Source organism: Elephantulus edwardii, unplaced genomic scaffold, assembly GCF_000299155.1.
Source record: "Elephantulus edwardii isolate Elephantulus edwardi_28Jun2011 unplaced genomic scaffold, EleEdw1.0 scaffold00384, whole genome shotgun sequence".
NCBI classification, from domain to species: domain Eukaryota; kingdom Metazoa; phylum Chordata; class Mammalia; order Macroscelidea; family Macroscelididae; genus Elephantulus; species Elephantulus edwardii.
In genome coordinates, this window is record NW_006400134.1 from 1,272,905 (window position 1) to 1,291,417 (window position 18,513).

The following is an 18,513-nucleotide window of genomic DNA, read 5'->3' on the forward strand; positions in this document are numbered from 1 at the left end:
GAGAGGTCCCTGACAGCAGACTTTCCCATCGCAATACGTCTTCTAATTTCCTGGCTACTGGTGCTGAGAGTGTTGACTGTGGAGCCAAGCAAACTGAAGCTGTGAACAATCTCAATCTCTTCACCATCCATCCTGATGCTGCCAATTGAACCAGTGGTGAGAATCTTTGGCTTCTTGACATTGAGCCTTAATCCATATTGGAGGCTGCAGTCTTTGACCTTCTGCAGCAAGCATTTCAGGTCCTCCTCAGTTTCAGCAAGCAGGGTTGTGTCATCTGCATAACACAGATTGTTGATAGATCATCCACCAATTGACCCCACATTTCTCCTTATAGAGCCCAGCCTACCAGATACTCTGTTCTGCATATAGGTTGGAAAGGTATGGAGACAGGGCACATCCCTGGCGTATGCCCTTCCTAATTTTGAACCTTGCAGTGCTTCCTTGCTCTATTCTCAGTGAAGGTAGCATTTGAAAAGAATGATTAAACGACTAGAGGATTTGAATGATTGGAGGAATGTCATGGAGAGATCTGGGGAGAAGAGGGACTCAGGCAGATGGGATGGTATCCATTGAATTTGAGATATGGGCCATGTGTTATTGGTAAACTTAAAAATTAAACTCGTTACTGTTGAGTTGCAACTGACTCATAGCTGACCCTCCCGTGATTTTCTGGAGAAAATTGTGTGGGAAGAGATTGACGTTTTTCTCGAGTGGAGCAGCTGGTAGATTTGAACCACCAGAAAGGAGTGACTTTAGCAGAGCAACACCAGAGCTCTCTGTTGATATCCTTCACTCAACAACTCACTCACTGAGTTGCAAAAGATTCATAGCTGATCCTCTTATCAGGTTTTCAGAGGCTCTAAATTGAATTGGAGGGGACTACTCTTCTCTCTCCCTTGGAGCAGCTGGTGGATAGAATCGCCCACCCACCTTTGAGTTGGCAACTCAACTTTCTGCCTCTAAGGCCACCAGAGCTCCTGTTGGTATGTCCTTGTTGTTAAGTGCAATCCCGTTGACTCATAGCGACTCTATGAACAACAGATGTGAAACTTGTCCTATTCTGTGCCATCCTTATCTCCGACATATTGAGCCTCATACTGCATACCCTGTACCTATCCATCTCATTGAAGATCTTCCTCTCTTTCACTGACCCTCCACCTATCCAAGCATGACCAAACATGCTTTCCTAACAACATTCCCAAAGTATATCAGACGAAGTTTCACCATCCTCATCTGTAAGGAGCACTCTAGTTGCACTCTGTTCTCTTGGCAGTCCATGGGCTATTCATGGACTTTTTCTCCAACATCACAGCTCAAAGGCATCAATTCTCCTCCTGTCATTCATATTCACGGTCTAGCTCTCAGACGAATAGCAAGTGAATGGAAAAATCATTGCTTGCGTCAGGTGTACCTTAGTCTTTAAACTGATGTTGCTGCTCTTCAAGACTTTAAAGAAGTCTCTTACAGCAGGCTTTTTCAATGCCATATACTTTCAGATCTCCTGCCTGCTGGTACTAAGGCCATTGATTGTGGAATTAAGCAAAACAAAACTGTTTTAAATTTTGATCTTTTCTACATTTGCCATGATGTTATCTACTGGCTCAGTGGTGAGGATTTTTGTTTTCTTGATGTTGAGATGTAATCCCTATTGAAGGCTGCAGTCCTTGATCCTCTATAGCAAGTGCCTCAAGGTGCTACCTTTCAGCAAGCAAGATTGTATCATCTACATAATGCAGGTTGTTGTTGAGTCTTCCTTCAATCTTGATTCCACACTCTTCTTCATAGAGTCCAGATTCTCTAATGATTTGCTCAGCATACAGATTAAATAGGTATATAGATGAAGGAGGCTGCCCTGATTCACACCATTCTTGATTTAAAAATCACATCGTGATCCCTTGCTCTGTTCAAACAAGAGCCACAGGTTGATATAGTAGGTGTTCAATAAAATGTGTTTGATAGCACTTCAGGTCTTCATTTTCAGCAAGCAAGGTTGTATCATCTGCATAACATAGGTTGTTGATGAGTCTTCCTTCAACCCTGATGCCACATTCCTCCTCATAAAGCCCAGATTCCCAAATGATCTGTTCTGCATATAGATTTAAAATATGGAGACAGGATGCATCAGGTAACACCCATTCTCCCAGAAATCCGTTGGCTTCGTTAATATCAGGTATTCACTCCCAAGCCTGCTTTGTACTATATACGCTAAAACTGTCCCACTCACCAGCCCTATGGGACATGACAGCACAAAAGTATGTTTTTGTTAGAAACAAAGACATTAATCTTATGGAGTTTACAACATGTAAAAGTTTACTTTTAAAAAAAAATAATGATGGCAGCTCTCTCCATCCATGTATTAATTTGCCCATCTATCAAACACATTATGTATTGGCATCAAAAATACCAAGATTCTCACCACTGGGCCAATTGGCAGCACCGTGATATATGGAGAAAAGATTGAGGTTGTTAACAATTACAGCTTGCTTGGCTCCACAATCAATACCCTTAACATCAGCAGCCAGGAAATTAAAAGATTAATTACATTGGGAAAATCTGCTATCCGAGATCTCTCCAAAGTACTGAGGAGCAACAATGTTAGTCTAGAGACAAAGGTGCGCCTGACCCAGGCCATGGTCTTTGCAATTACTTGCTATCAATCAGAAAGCTAGACAATGACTAAGGATGACAAAAGAAGAATGGATGCCTTTGTATTGTGGTGCTGGAGGAGAGTCTTGAACGTACCATGGACTTCCAGTGAAAGCAAATACATCTGTCTTGGAGAGGGTGAAACCAAGTTTCTCTTTGGAGGCTAAGATTTTGAAGCTCCTTCTCACATACTTTGGGCATGTCGCCAGGAGAGACTTGCCCTTGGAGAAGGACATCATGATTGGAAGGATGGAGGGACAGCACAGGAGAGGAAGACTTTGGATGAGATAGATTAATACAGTGACTGCAGCAATGGGAGTTGGTGTGTCAGAATCAGTGAGACTGGCTCAGGACAGGGCAGGGTTCAGAGCTGCTCTACATAGGGTCGCTATGGGTTGCAGATGACTTGATGGCACATAACAACAACAACAACAACAACAACATTACAAAGCATACTTAATGGCAATTTGGAGCCATGGACTCTATTAAGTCTATTTCTGTTTCTATGTAGTTAAAAAAAATTGTTAAGCCCTCTCCCAAACATATTTTTAATAATATCTACTATTTAGTGGTAAGGAATTGCGCTGTCAACACAAAGGTCTATGGTTCAGATCCACCAGCTGCTCTGAGAAAGATGAGCAATTTCCTTCCATGTGATATGTTGTTGTTGTGTACCATTGAGTCAGAACTGACCCATATCTGACTTTCCTCCATGGAGCAGCTGATGGCCTCGAACTGCATGCCTTTGGGATTGCAGAGCATCTTCTTGCCACTAGGCCACCAGAGTGTGTGATATACTGCCTCTGAAAACCCGCTGGAGAATCAGCTATGAGTCGATTCCAACTCTATGGTACACAACAGCATTTTAGTGAAGGTTATGGCCATATTAAGACAATAAAGTCTTCAAGCATCAAGAGATTATAGTGGCCACTTCATGTGTAATTAAATAAAACAAAACAAGTAAAAATGAAAACTATAGCAATACCATTAGGATACTCAACAAAATATTGATTTCCCCATGACAATTGACTTACTCATTGGGAAAAAAAATGTTTATTGAGGAATCATAAATAAAAGAAACTGGTGGCCTAGTGGTAAGAAGCTGTGCTGCAATCCTGAAAGCACGCACTTTGAATTCATTGGCTGTTCCGCGGAAAAAGAATGAGCAATCTCTTTCCAATCTATTAATTGCCTCTGAAAACCTGCTGGAGGGTCAGCTATGGGTTGGTTCCAACTCAATAGCACACAGCAACATACATTTTCAATAACAGATTCAGTGTTGGTCCCACCACCCTCTTCTGTGCATGTGACTAGGTCCTGTCTCCTCACTCCACCAACATCCCCCTTGGTTCCCTTGTCTATCCCCACCAATATCTCCTACCCCCCTGACAGGGGAGGGGCACAAAATGGGAGGAGTGGCTCAGGCAGTCCAGGGCCTGGAGAAAAACTACCTGGCAAAGTAACTGGAAGAGATCCATATTTTCTCATATTAAAAAAAAAAAGGTGATCCGACACTGTGTGGAAATTATTGAACAATATCACTAATAGCACAAGCAAGCACAATCCTGCTGAAGATTATAAAAAAACAATTGAAACAGTACATTGACAGAGAACCACCAGAAATACAAGCTAACCTTAGAAGAGGCCATGGCACTAGAGACATTGCATTAGGAAAATCTGCTCTCAGGAACTTCTCCAGAGTGCAAAAGAGTAATGATGTCAGTATAGAGACTAAGGTACACCTGATACTGGCCATCATCTTCGCAATTACTTGCTATGCAAAAGAGAGCTGAACAATGACTAAGGATGTCAGAAGAAGAATTGATACCTTTGCATTGTGGTCCAGGAGAAGAGTATTGACCATACCATGGGCTGCAAAGAGAACATACAGGTTTGTCCTAGAGTGGATGAAACCAAGCTTCTTGAAGGCAAGAATTCTGAAGCTCCATCTCATGTTTTGGGCATGTTGCCAGAAGGTACCAGTCCTTAGAGAAGGACATCATGCTTGAAGGGTGGAGGAACAGCACAAGAGAGGAAGAATCCTAGATTTAGATGGATCGACGGTAACTGGGATAATGAAGGTAAGAGTGTCAGAGACAATGAGATTGACTCAGGATAGGGCAGGGTTCAGAGCTATTGTGCGTAGCGTCATTATGAGTTTCAGTTGACTTGACAGTACCTAACAACAACTTGTAAATTTTAAATATACAGTGTAGTTTTATATATGGATACACTCATATAAAAAATCTCAGTGTTTCAGAACGCTCCAACATGCACAAATGAAATCATTGCCAAAGGTGACCACTATTCTGAGCTTTTCACCATAGATAAATTTCACTTGTTTTGTATTTCATATAGGTGAATCATAGTTTTAATTATTTTTTTAATCATAGGTTTAATCCATCCCTTTGTTTTCTTTTGCTTAATATTGCTGTTCTTATGTACTGTCAAGTCAGAACCGACTCATAGCTAGCTGAGCCTCCAGCAGGTTTTCAGAAGCAGTTAATCACACAAGAGGAGATTGCTCATCTTTTTCCCATGGAAGATCCCTTTGGGCTGGCAGCACAACTCCTTGCTCTTAAGCCACCGAGCTCCCTTTTGCTTAACATTGTTGTTGTTAGGTGCTGTTGAGTACAACCCATAGCAACCCTAAGAACAACAAATTTGAACCCTGTCTTATCCTGTGTCAGCCTCATGGCACATGGGAGCCGATTGCTGCAGTATCAATCCACCTGGTTGAGGGTCTTTCTCTCCTTAGCTGTCCCTCTACTTTTCCAAACATGATGTCCTTCTCTAAGAAATAGCCTGTCTTAGAAACTACACAAAGTATGTAAGAAACTTAGCCTCCAAGAAGCACTCTGGCTTCCCCTTCTCCAAGACATATCTGTTTGTTCTTTGGGCAGTCGACAGGATTTTCAGCACTCTTCTCTAACACCATAGAACAAAGATAACATTTGCTCTATGAAATACATTGAGTGTATAATAACTTGTGCATTTTCATTTCATTGGTGTATAGTATTGTATTATATCAACTTATGTTCTTCTATGTTTTATTGCACATAAATATTCCTTTCTATGTGGTGTGCTGGGATCTCACGTTTTTAGGAGTTTGGATGCTAACCCAAAGGTGGCACCTTTCTGGTTGTTAGAATCCATCAGCAGCTCATTGGAAGAAAGATGGACAATCTCCTGTGATTTGTTGTTGTTGTGTACCATTGAGTTGGAACTGATCTATGGTTGATCCTTCAGTGGGTTTTCAGGAGTTAAAAAAAATCGCATGGGAGGAGACTGCCCATCCTTATCCTGGGGCTCAGCTGGTGGATTTGAACCACATGCTTTTGGGATTGCAGCACAGCTTTTTACCACAAGGCCACCAGAACTCCCTTCTGTGATTTACAGCCTCTCAAAAACCCAAATGGAGGGTCAGCCATAAATTGGTTCAGATTCAATGGTAATAGGAGAAATGAGGTGCATACTTAGGAGTGGAACTTGGAGTCATTGGATAACCCCAATGTTTTATTTTTGTTTGGTTTTCTGCTGGTTTTCTTTTCTCTCTTTTAATATCTTAAATTTATAGTAGACTTTAGGAGGCTATGAGGAAGGCTGAGTCTGATTTCTAACCACTTCACAGAGGGAAACTGTCCCCATCAATAATAGCCATAGTACCATACATACAGCTATAAGGTCAGACATGCCACCCCACATGCTTTTGCACATATTTCTACAAATTATTGAGTCCAAATGTGTGTTGCAATGGACTTGACTCACAGTTGTGAGGGTTTTTTTTTTTTTTGGAAATAGGCTGGAGAATGGGGTAAACAAAGAGTATTACACAAGGTAAGTCCAAGTTTTAGTCCAGCACTCTAAAGCCAGATTAATAAGGCACAACTCCTCAATAAGTGACAGTCTAGGTTCAGTTCAGCAGCACAAATCCAAGAAACTTCTGGCTCAATTGCTGCAGTCACTGTGTCGGTCCATTTGTTGAGGGTCTTCCTCCCTTTTGCCGACTATGATGCCCCTCTTATATATATATATATATACACACACATATATATATAATTACATATATATACACATAATTACATATATATACATACACATATAAAGACAAAAGAAACCCAAAACTATACCCAACCAAAAAAAAATCCAGATTGATTCTATCCAGAGTGTGAAAAAAGCCTGATTTTTTCTTAAACAAGGACCAAGTTTCATGTTTACCTGATTGATATATTCTCTTAGTCCTGAAAAAACACCAATTCCTACTGGAATAGAGCCTATTTAGGATCTATGAGAACTAAACCTTTCTATTAACTGATGAGGATATAATACAACTGAGTTAAAACTATAATTAGTTCCTTTCTACTTTTGAGGAACACTCCATCATCTTTGATTAGATGTGTTCTGTGGAGCTCTCTCTGGTGGCCTAGTGGCAAAAAACAGTGCTGCAATCCCAAAGGCGCCTGATTCATATCCTACCCAGCCAAGTGATTACTGCCTCTGAAAACCTGCTGGAGAGAGATCTAAAGCTTGACTAATTCTGATTCATTCTCACAATCCTTGTTTAAATTCACTGTCGAAGTCATTGTGTCAGTCCATCTCATTAATGCATCTCCTCTCTTTCTCTGACCATCCACCTTTCCAAGCATGATGTCTTTTTCCAGGGACTGGCCTCTTTTGATAATATGCCCAAAGTATATGGGCTAGTCTCAGTTATGTGTGATACTTAATGTTATTTGAATAGAGATGAGAATAAAATAATATTTTTTTAAAAGGTTCATAAACTAAAATTCAAGGTGGTTAAAATGGATGAAGAATTTAGAACTTCCAGAGATGGGAATAAGGGGAGAAAGACGCAGGAGATTATTCAGGAAGATTATTATGAGAGGTGGATGGTGGATACATGCAAGAGATAGAGACAGCAGGCAAAATTATCTATAGGTGCTGTTTTTGAAGTCTAGGAGGAAAATGAAGCGCTAAGGAAGCAATTGGATATCCTGCTGACATTAAGGGGAGGGTAGACTAGTATTCTGGTTTAAGTACCTGAAGGATCCTTGGTACAATTCAGGGGGCAGGAGGGTAAAGGACAGAAAGGAAGAAATTGTTCAGATAAATTTGATCACGATTAATTAGGGACAGCTTGAGGTACACTTAAGTACTCAATACATTTAAGTATTCCGTTATCCGGTAGGTATAAAGTCTGTGCTTGTAAAACCTCTTTCAATATTAGTTGAAGGAAATAGGAAACAATCCTCAGGAATAATGAAGAATGATGAGGAAAGCAAAGGCAAAGCTCAGCTAGACAAGGGCATTTAAATATTGACAAGGCACGGAAAAGTTAGAGGTAAGAAATCCAGGAGACATTTTCAAAGCCACGGGAGCAAGTTTCAAGACGGCATAGGACGCCTCCTGTAGGTCGAGAGAAAAATGGAAAATCCAGCCCCGGGTCAGGACGGATCCAAGACGGAGGCGGGCGGGGGTGGAGCGAAGCCTCCAGGCAGCCATCGCGGAATTGAGAGGCAAAGATTCCGGTTTCTTGGAGTTTGGTTGTGACAAGATAGAAAGTGAGGAACTTAAGGGGATAATTTAGGGATCGAGGTGTAATCGGATTCAGAATCCAGTCCCTACAGTGGGTGTAACTCTTGACATCCGTTTGAGACCCTCTGCAGTCACTTCCGGTCCTTCTTAGTATTTCTATGAACTGGGAAAAGAATTTACAAATTGCTAATCACTTAAAAAAAAAAAAAAAGCCCAGTATTCTGTTTCAAAATCACCTCTCCTTTAAAATTCTGGCATACAAATAAGAGACTTTAATGTGGCTTCCAGTGATTGGTAGGTCCTCACGCAAGTCGTCATTTCTCGCAATGCAGGATGCAAACGAAGAATCCGTTCTCTGTTTTCTCATTGGCTGGCTGAGCTGGCTAACTGTTCAGCCAATCAAACGACACCCCTCCCGGTAGCGCTTATAAATGACATCAAATTGGTTATCCTTCCACAGCTTTCTCCTTGAAAAAGCTGTGGTTACATTTCCATCCGTAATGTCAGGACGGGGAAAGCAGGGTGGTAAAGCCCGCGCTAAGGCCAAGTCGCGCTCATCCCGCGCGGGCCTTCAGTTCCCGGTGGGTCGCGTCCACCGCCTACTCCGCAAAGGTAACTATGCCGAGCGGGTCGGGGCCGGCGCGCCCGTGTACCTGGCGGCGGTGCTCGAGTACCTGACAGCGGAAATCCTGGAGCTGGCGGGCAACGCTGCTCGAGACAACAAGAAGACTCGCATCATTCCCCGCCATTTGCAGCTGGCTGTGAGAAACGACGAAGAACTCAATAAGTTACTCGGGGGTGTCACTATTGCCCAGGGCGGCGTTTTGCCAAACATTCAGGCGGTCTTGTTGCCCAAGAAAACGGAGAGTCACAAACCTGGCAAGAATAAATAATTGAGAGGGTCTATACCATCCCCATTCACCCCAAAGGCTCTTTTAAGAGCCACCAAAGTGACTCTTTTAAGGGCTGACCACTAATTAGCGCATTAGCTCTTTCTTTGAAAACTTGGGTGGCTCTAAAAAGAGCCTTTGTTCTTTGGTTTAGTGTGTATCAGTAATTATTTGCTCTTAGCTTTGTGACTTTCAGTTTTCTTTGGTAACAAAACAGCCTGGATGTTAGGCAAAACGCCGCCCTGGGCGATAGTGACTTTGCCCAGCAGTTTGTTGAGCTCCTCATCGTTGCGGATGGCCAACTGGAGATGCCGGGGAATGATGCGAGTTTTCTTGTTGTCGCGGGCAGCATTGCCCGCGAGCTCCAAGATTTCCGCCGTCAGGTACTCGAGCACAGCTGCCATGTAGACAGGCGCGCCAGCTCCGACACGCTCAGCATAGTTACCTTTGCGCAATAGACGGTGGACTCGGCCCACTGGAAACTGAAGGCCTGCGCGGGACGAGCGCGACTTGGCCTTGGCGCGGGCTTTACCTCCCTGCTTTCCCCGTCCTGACATTGCTAAAATTAAGAATGCACAGGAAAAAAAAAAGACCTAGCAAACACCAATACTCTGTATCTCCCAACAAAACAAAACTAGCAATAGCAATGAGGAAGTTTTTATAAGCTTTCCTAGGGGGTGGGGTCAAGAACGAGGTTTTCATTGGTCCTAGATTGGCTCCAGAAACAGCCAATAAGATTAGACGTTGTCATTGTTACGCGCTATTATTGGATAGCCAAGCTCCCTACTTGGCCCAATTAAAACGAAGGACTTTTGGAACCCTAATTTGCATAAGGCAGTTATAAAATATTCTGGCCCGCCCGTTTCCCGAACCTCTCACTCTTAAGAAGTGTTTTACTATGCCTGAGCCTGCTAAATCTGCTCCCGCCCCTAAAAAGGGCTCCAAAAAAGCAGTCACTAAGGCCCAAAAGAAAGATGGCAAGAAGCGCAAACGCAGCCGAAAGGAGAGCTATTCCATCTACGTGTACAAGGTGCTGAAACAGGTCCATCCCGACACTGGCATCTCGTCCAAGGCCATGGGTATCATGAACTCTTTCGTTAACGACATTTTCGAGCGCATCGCCGGAGAAGCGTCCCGCCTGGCACATTACAACAAGCGCTCGACCATCACTTCCCGGGAGATCCAGACCGCCGTGCGCCTGCTGCTTCCTGGCGAGCTGGCCAAGCATGCCGTGTCCGAGGGCACCAAGGCTGTCACCAAGTACACCAGCTCCAAGTGAGTCCCCTCCTGGGACGAGGCGTTCACTCGAGTTGCTGGTCTCTGCTCTCAAAGGCTCTTTTCAGAGCCACCACCAAATCACAAGAAAAGAGCCTTATTCACGTCCTTTAAATAAAAATTGTGTCGTCTACAAAGTAAGTCAGTATAGTCTTTTAAACACCATAGATGATGACACAAAGCTTTTAAAACCTTTGGGACTCGAAGGTCCTGAGAAATGACTGGTTTAGCTTTATAATCTAGAACACATTTTACTCTTCTGTATGTTTGATTGCATTCTTCCTGCAGTTCTGTCTTGGCGCTTTGTCAGGTTATCTCTAATTAGTATCAAACTAAATGGTTCCAGCTGACCTCTTGAAAATTAGATTAAAACTAAGGTCTGATCCCGCAAACACTAGGCCAACAGCCCTGTAGAACTGAATATTCCACCAAAAGGCTTGGGAACGGCTGGGTGGTCTCACACCCTGCAATGTGTTTGCAGACATCAGCGGTTGGGCGCACGGAGGCGGAGCCCGCCTCCCTGCGTCCTAGCTTTCATTTTATTGGACAGAATGAACATTCAAAATTCTGCCGTCCTGACAGTCTTGACTTGGTTTGTGTCACTTTCCTGGGATTTGGAAATAAAAATAACTTCTTAAATTTGTAGATTATTTTTGTACTTAACGTTCTCTGCTTGGAACTCAGCGGCCCCAGGGCACTGTTGTTGTTATGTGCCGTCGAGTCGTTTGTGACTCATAACGACCCTATGTACAACAGCCCTAAACCCTGCTCTATCCTGTGCCAATCGCACTGTCTCTGACACACCCATCCCGATTACCCCAGTCACTGAATCAGTCCACCTCATAGAGGGTCTTCCCCTCCTGCGCTGTCCTTCTACTCTACCCAGCATGATGTCCCTCTCCAAAGACCTGTCTCTCCTTGCAACATGTCCAAAGTATGTCAGACAAGCCCCAGAATCTTTGCCTCCAAGGAGTAGCCTGGTTTAACCCTCTCTAGGATTCATCTGTTTGTTTTCTTGGCAGTCCATGATACATTCAACACACTTCTCCAGCACCACAGCTCAAAGGGGTCAATTCTCCTTCTGTCCTCCCTAGTCATTGTCCAGCTCTCTGATGCATAACAAGTGATTGCAAAAACCATGGCCTGTATCAGGCGCACCTTAGTCTCCAAAGAGACACCGTTGCTCTTGAGTACTTTAGAGAGGTCCCTAACAGCAGACTTTCCCATCGCAATACGTTTTTTTGATTTCCTGGCTGCTGGTGCCAAGAGTGTTGACTGTGGAGCCGAGCAAACTGAAGTTGTGAACAATCTCAATCTTTTTTAGAGGCCAGCCTCTCGGATAATCTGCTCTGCATACAGGTTGAGAAGGTATGGAGATAGGACATATCCCTGGCGTACACCCTTCCCAATTTTGAACCATGCAGTGTTGCCCTGCTATGTTCTGACGACTGCCTCTTGGTCCAAGCATAGGTTTCGCATTAGCATGATTAAATGTTCTGGGATTCCCATTCTTCTCAGAGTCACCCGCAGTTTGTTATGATCCATGCTAGATTAAAAAAAAAATTAAAAAGAAAATTTATCATTTAAAGTTAACATTAGATCAAATTGATATCTGTTTCAGATATTTTTTAAAAGCAGATGTTTCCAGTAAGGGAACAGACTTGAAGATGATTTTGTTAGGTACTATCAAATTACCTGTGACTCATCATGATCTGAACATCCTCTCCTGTGCTTCCTCATGATTTCTGAAATACTCCAGCCCTTTGTTAGAATCACTTTATCAATCTATTTTGTTAGAAATCTTCCACTCTTTCTCTGGCCCTCTACCTTTACTCACATAATGTCCTTTTCCAAAGACTGACTACAATATGCCCCAAGTATGTGAGATGAAGTTTCACCATCCTTACTTCTAAGGAGCACCTTGGTTGTACTTGCTCCAAGATAGACTTGTTTATATTGACAGTCAAAAGAATTCTTCTCCAGCACCACAGTTCAAAGTCATTAATTCTTCTGTTATTTTTATTTATTGTCCAACTTTAGATACATAGAAAGCAATTGAAATGAAAGTGTGTTTGGATCAAGCACTTTGGAGAGGTGCTTGAGGGCAGATTTTCCCAATCAACTTTGGCTGCTGCTGCAGTGTTGTGGATACAAGTAAAATAAAGGAATAAAGGAATTAATAACTTCAGCCTTTTCTCCATCTATCACTATATTGTCTATTGGTCCAAAGGTGAGGATTTTTGTCTTCAATCTTTTGCAGAAAGTGACTCAAGTCCTTTTCACATTCAGCTAGTGAGTTAGGTTTTTATTTGTTTTCTTGGTTTTGTGGCCTCTGGAACACAGCATCAGAGAATCTCAAACCCTCCCTCCAAGCTTTCAGACTAGTTAATATATCCTTACTTGCTAATCCCTTCCCTCCCAGTTAATCCTTTCACAACTGGTGAGACTTTGGTGCCCACCTCCCTTTTCTGCTTCAGATTGAGTCGTTTATCTCATTTACCATTAGGGTAATTTGACTTGCTTGTGATTAGGGAGACCCTAGGGGGAAGGAGAGAAGAAGAAGGGATTCTCTGATGAGGCTCCTGGAATAAAGCCTGAGGGAGAGAAAGTCAGGGAGCTATTTAAACAAAGTCAAAATAAAGTCAGATCAAAGCCAAAGGCCACCAGAGCTGCCTATTTAAACACATAAGGAAGATATTACCAAAGTTTCTGTGGTCAGTTCTTTGCAGCATTGAAACAATTTTCTTGGATACAAAAGAATGTGGGAGTTCTTTCTTGTTGCTGCTGTCCGGTATGATGTTGTTAGCCACTGCCAAGGAGGCTCTTAACTCCCGAAGACTCTGTTCACGACAGGTTTGGATTATTGTGATTCTACAGGGTTTCTATTGGTAGTTTTTGTGGGATTTAGATCACCAGGCCTTTCTTCCTAGTCTGTCTTGGTCTGGATGCTCCACTGAAACCTATTTTGCATCCGCGCAACAGTGACACCTCCCTTGATGGATGAGTGAGTAGTGGCTGCATTTGAGATATATCGTCTGGGATTCAGACTTGGAGATAGGGGTGGAAAGATGTCCAGAGTGAGTAGTGTTTATAGGGCAAGGAGGTGAGTGTGGCATCATGAAGTAAAAACACGGGTAGACAGATCTGGTAGGATTAGACCAAACATCTTGAAAAAAAATAATTCACACCCAGATACTCCCTTTTCAGGCAAACAGGCAGATTAAGTTACAATTTACATATGACTGGAAGAACCAGGACTCAAACATGTTCCCAGTCCTGTGCTTAGACTCTCCTTCTCTGTGCTAACTACAGACATGAACATGGGTTTCATTCTGAAGGTAAGGGGAAGGGGGCTGTTGTTAGGTGCTGTTGAGTCGACTATGGCTCATAGTGACCCTGTGAACAACAGATCTGAACCCTGTCCTATCCTGTGCCAACCTCACAAGCTCTGACACCCTCAAGCCTATTGCCTCAGCCCAGGAGTCGATCCACCTGGTTGATGGTCTTCCTCTCCTTTGTTATCCGCTCATCTTTCTAAGCATGATGCCCTTCTCCAAGGAATAGCCTCTCCTAGCAACATGCCCAAGTGATGCAGAAAGATTGTGTGTAGGGCTGAGAAGCTCAATTCTAGCATAAGAAAGAGGCTTTTCTTTAATGATGGTGGGGTCAGGTGGAGAGAGGGTTAGCAGGTGGTTAATAGTATTGGAACCCTCAACACACTTCTTGTCACTTGTCTTCAAGTTCCTACATTGGCTTTTCTCCTTAAAAAGAAAACTATTTGGATCCTAGGACTTTAGTGAAGGAACATTGGCAGCGCCATAGTTAAGGGCTTGCCTGCTGACAGAAAGATGGCTGGTGTGAAACCACCAGTGGGTCTTAGGGAGAAAATCCCCGATGATTTGCTCCTGTAAAGATCACCCACTGTCACTGAGCCAATTCCAACCCACAGTGATCCTCTGTTGGGTTTCTGAGGCCTTAACTATCCCCACCACACCGTTCCCCCTGACCCTCCCCCCCATAAATACTTACAGGAGGAGATTGCTCATATATTCTCCAAGGAGCAGCTGATGGGCTCACTGACCTTTTGGTTCGCAGCCTGAGGCATTATGCACTATGCCACTAGGGCTTCTCTTGTAACAATTACAGCTTATAACATTCTACGGAGGAATTCTACTGTGTGCTGCAGAGGCACCAAGAGTCAACGATAGCCTTTTTAACAAATGGTGTTGGCAGAATTGGAAAACTATCTGCAGAAGACTTAAGCAGATCCACACCTCTCTCCATTTAAAAAAAAACAACTCAAGGTGGATCATGGACATAGAACTAAAACCAAGGACTATAAACTTCATTAAAGAAAAGCTGGAAGAACTTTAGTAGTCCTAATCCACAACATAAACAGTAAACAGTCTTCCAAGTATCCTGAAAAATCTACAGCCAGGAGAAGATGAAATAGATGAATGGGACCTTCTAAGAATCAAATCCCTATGCACATCCAAAAACTTCTCCAACAGGGTAAAAAGGAAGCCACAGACTGGGAAAAAGTGTTTGGTAATGACATGTCAGATAACGGACTTATATCTAGAATTTATAAAATACTTAAGCACCACAACACGATAAATAATCCAATCGAAAAATGGGCACAGGATATGGACAGACACTTCACTAAAGAAGACATTCAGATGGCCAACAAGCACATGAAGAAATGTTCAAAATCCCTAGCTCTAAGAGAGATGCAAATCAGGATAACTGTGAGATATCATCTCACCCCAGTAAGACTAGCAAAATTTAACAGACCAGTAAGCAACAAATGCTGGCGAGGTTGTGGAGAGACTGGAGCCCTTGTTCACTGTTGGTGGGAGTGTGGAATGGTGCAACCACTGTGGAAAGTGGTGTGGCACTTTCTCAGAAAGTTGCAAATAGAGATGCCATTTGACCCAGTGGTTCCACTGCTTGGAATGTGCCCCAAGGAGACCATGACCGACATCCAGGCGGATGTGTGCACACCCATGTTTGTCGCGGCTTTGTTCACAGTGGTGGGGAGTAGGAGGCAACCTGGGTGCCCATGGACAGATGAATGGATGGAGAAGCTCTGGTGTGTTCACACAATGGAGTGCTATGCTGCATTGAAAGGCAAGAAACTCATGCAATATTGTTCAAGATGGGTGACCCTGGAGGACATTGTGCTGAGTGAAGTATCTATCTCAGCCACAGGGGGACAAGTGCTGTATGGTGCCACTGTTGTAGAATGAGGCTGACATCAGGGTGGGGGGTAAGACAGAAAAACTGGATAAATTATGTATATTGCATTGAAGCCGATGAAGGAGAGAACAGTTTAAAAGTAATATATCTTAGGGCATTAGGATTGTCATAAGAGTCTGGAATGAGGGTTGCAGAGTGGAGTATACTTAGGGTTGGGATGAGAGGGGTACAGGGGGATTATATACCAATGAAGGAGTTTTTTTCTTTTGCTTTTCAAGGAGAAGAGTGAACTGGGGTGGGGGTGGGGTAGATGGGGAGAGAAGTGCAACAATGGATGAATGGAAGTCCAGGATCTCTGTGAATGTTCATTGAAATTAATAATAATAATAATAAGAAGAAGAATAGGCTCAAAACCTCCACCAACAACACAACAGGACTAAGTCAGCAACCCTGGCGCTCACTCACTGTAGGGGCCTGGGCAGAGGACTAAAAGCTTCCTAGTTTGTAAAATGAGGTTTATAAAGCATTGATATGCCTTGCAGGGTTGGTGTGGTGACTGAGATATAAAACTTAGAGCACAAAGCCAGTTGCGCTTTGTGTCAGTAAGGGGTCACTGAAGGTAATGTGTTATTAAGTGTCACTAAGTCAGCAACCCTATGAATAAATAACATAAACCATTACCATTCTCACTGTTTCCACCATGTCCAAGCCCACTGTGGCAGTCACTCTGCCATTCTATCTCATTGGGGATCACAAGTTATTTCTGAATTTCATTGCAGGACATGACACTCTTGGTAACACCTTTGATTCCTTAGCAGAGGATGCACCTTTGGATGAACGCTTTACTGGTCCCTCTTATCAATCACTCTCAAGGAATCCTGAGCTTTTGGTACTCTTCCCTCCATCAGCCTCCACAGATATTTCTGCTTGCCTAGGGTGTCTGCCTGCATTGTCTTCTCTTCTTACTAAATGCTGGTTAGGCCTCCCCTCACCTCACATTCACTGTCTTCTCTTTTCTCTATCTGCTGAGGGCTCCCACAGCTGAATTGATCTGCTGAAAATATTGGTATTTTTTAACTCCTTTTGGGTGTATCTACTAAGATTGATTACAGGAACTTCAACTTCATTGTAGGGAAGGCTTTTCAGTATCTTCTGAATGTCAAAAGCAATTTATTCTCCTTGTATTCCCTACCTTAGTGAAGTCTACTATCCATCATTTTCCTTGCTCGTCATGCCAGAAGTTAATTTCCTCTTCTGCATTCTTCAAATGTGTAAACCACCAAGTCAGATCAGATTTCCCTTTTACAATTTTTTTAATGAAATTTTATTAGTTTTAATGAACATTTACAAAGATTTTGGGTTTTCATTCATTCATTCATTGTTGTACTGTTTTCTCCACCCTCATCCCCAGTTCGTTCTTCTTCCCCCCCCAATGTCTGTTTTAATTGTCCAATTGCCACAGTGCTTGTCAAAGCCAGTTCTGATTAATCTCCTTTGTCAGTGTGTCCCTTGCCATTCCCTATCACTCCTCCCTGAGAGAGACTTCATCCTGATTCATAAGGAAAAGGGGACGGCGTATTCTCTTAGCTACTTCCTGCTGAAAAGGGACGCTGTGGGTTACAATTTTCTTAAGTCCTTTACTTCAGTATGTCTACTTTATCTGATAAAAAGACTAATGTCCAGTTAACAATTCCAGTTCTGTGGCAGAGTTTTCCTGGAACCAGACTAGACAGGGAATGAGAATTTTTTTTAATTATTTTTTCCTGTGTGTACCGTCAAATCGGATCTGACTGGTACAGGAGGAGATTGTCCCTCCTTCTCCAGCAGAGCATCTGGTGGATTCGAACTGCTCACGTCTGGGATTGCAGTGCAGCTTCTTGCCAGTAGGACACCAGAGATCACCGGAATGAGAATTTTAAAAATAACAATAATTGCTTTTTGCTTGATTTTGCCTGACACCTCCTCTAAAGTAGGAACTTATTTACATACTCAAAATGATTAGATTATCAGATTGGGGGGTGTGTGTGTGTGTGTGTGTGTGTGTGTGTGTGTGTGTGTGTGTAGAAATCCTGATTTCTCAAACTAACAAAGACATTCCAAGAATTTCCTGTTAGGGAAGTTCTGGGAGCCTAGTGACAAGACAATCCTGAAGACACATGGTTTGAATCCACAGATGCTCCGCTGGAGAAGGAAGGGCAATCTCCTCCTGTGCCATTCGGATCTGAGTTGATGGTACAAACAAAAAACCCAGAAAACTTCCTGTTAGATAGTGGCAGGAATGTTCCACTTTGTCCTATTACCAAAAAGGAGTGGAAGCTGTTACTACAGCTTGAGTTCAGCAGAATTCCCATGGTCCTCCCCTGACCTCACTCTCTGCGAACCCGAGACTGTTGCCACAGTTTGAGGTCTGTGGATGTATCAGACTTCTTCAGAAATCATATTTCTTTAAAGCAATTTTACTTTAAGGAATTAAATATTTCTTTTAAAAATTTTGAGTAAAAGTTACAAATCATATTGGCTTTTCATTTGATTAATTTGATTATTTACACACACTATAACATTACAATTAAGATAACTAATTACAGTGTCTGGTCAACTCCTTATTTTATATTGCCTTTCTCTTCACCCAATTTACCAATTTATTTATTTCTACTCACCTCTTTCTTCCTTCCCATCCCTGGTAACCATGTAAGAAAGATCCTGTTTGTGTGTAAACCTTTTCTTAGGCTTTTGTAATAGTGTTCTTGTACCATAACAGTCCTTTTGAGGTGGGCACGTTTTGCTTAGCACAATAACCTTCAGATGTATCCACGTTGTTGTTCTTGTTGTTATGTGCCGTCAAGTCGCTTGCGACTCATAGTGACCCTATGTCTGAGGAGGACCTCATGCACTTACTGCAGATGGTCAAGGACTGCAGCCTTCAATATGGACTGAGGCTCAATGTCAAGAAGACAAAAATTCTCACCAC

At 42.8% G+C, this 18,513-nt stretch overlaps 3 protein-coding genes across 3 annotated transcripts; 2 read left to right on the top strand and 1 right to left on the bottom strand.

Annotated features, from left to right (window-relative positions):
- Nucleotides 1–8,681: 8,681 nt before the first annotated feature.
- LOC102859285 (histone H2A type 2-B-like) lies at nucleotides 8,682–9,123 on the top strand. The gene has a single exon (XM_006902231.1). It carries the CDS (start codon nucleotides 8,682–8,684, stop codon nucleotides 9,072–9,074), a length of 393 nt encoding a protein of 130 aa, XP_006902293.1. The 3' UTR covers nucleotides 9,075–9,123.
- Nucleotides 9,124–9,238: 115 nt separating this feature from the next.
- LOC102859687 (histone H2A type 2-C-like) lies at nucleotides 9,239–9,628 on the bottom strand. Its single transcript, XM_006902232.1, has one exon. It carries the CDS (start codon nucleotides 9,626–9,628, stop codon nucleotides 9,239–9,241), a length of 390 nt encoding a protein of 129 aa, XP_006902294.1.
- A 341-nt stretch (nucleotides 9,629–9,969) lies between these two features.
- On the top strand, nucleotides 9,970–10,352 carry LOC102860091 (histone H2B type 2-E-like). Its single transcript, XM_006902233.1, has one exon. It carries the CDS (start codon nucleotides 9,970–9,972, stop codon nucleotides 10,348–10,350), a length of 381 nt encoding a protein of 126 aa, XP_006902295.1. The 3' UTR covers nucleotides 10,351–10,352.
- Nucleotides 10,353–18,513: the final 8,161 nt, after the last annotated feature.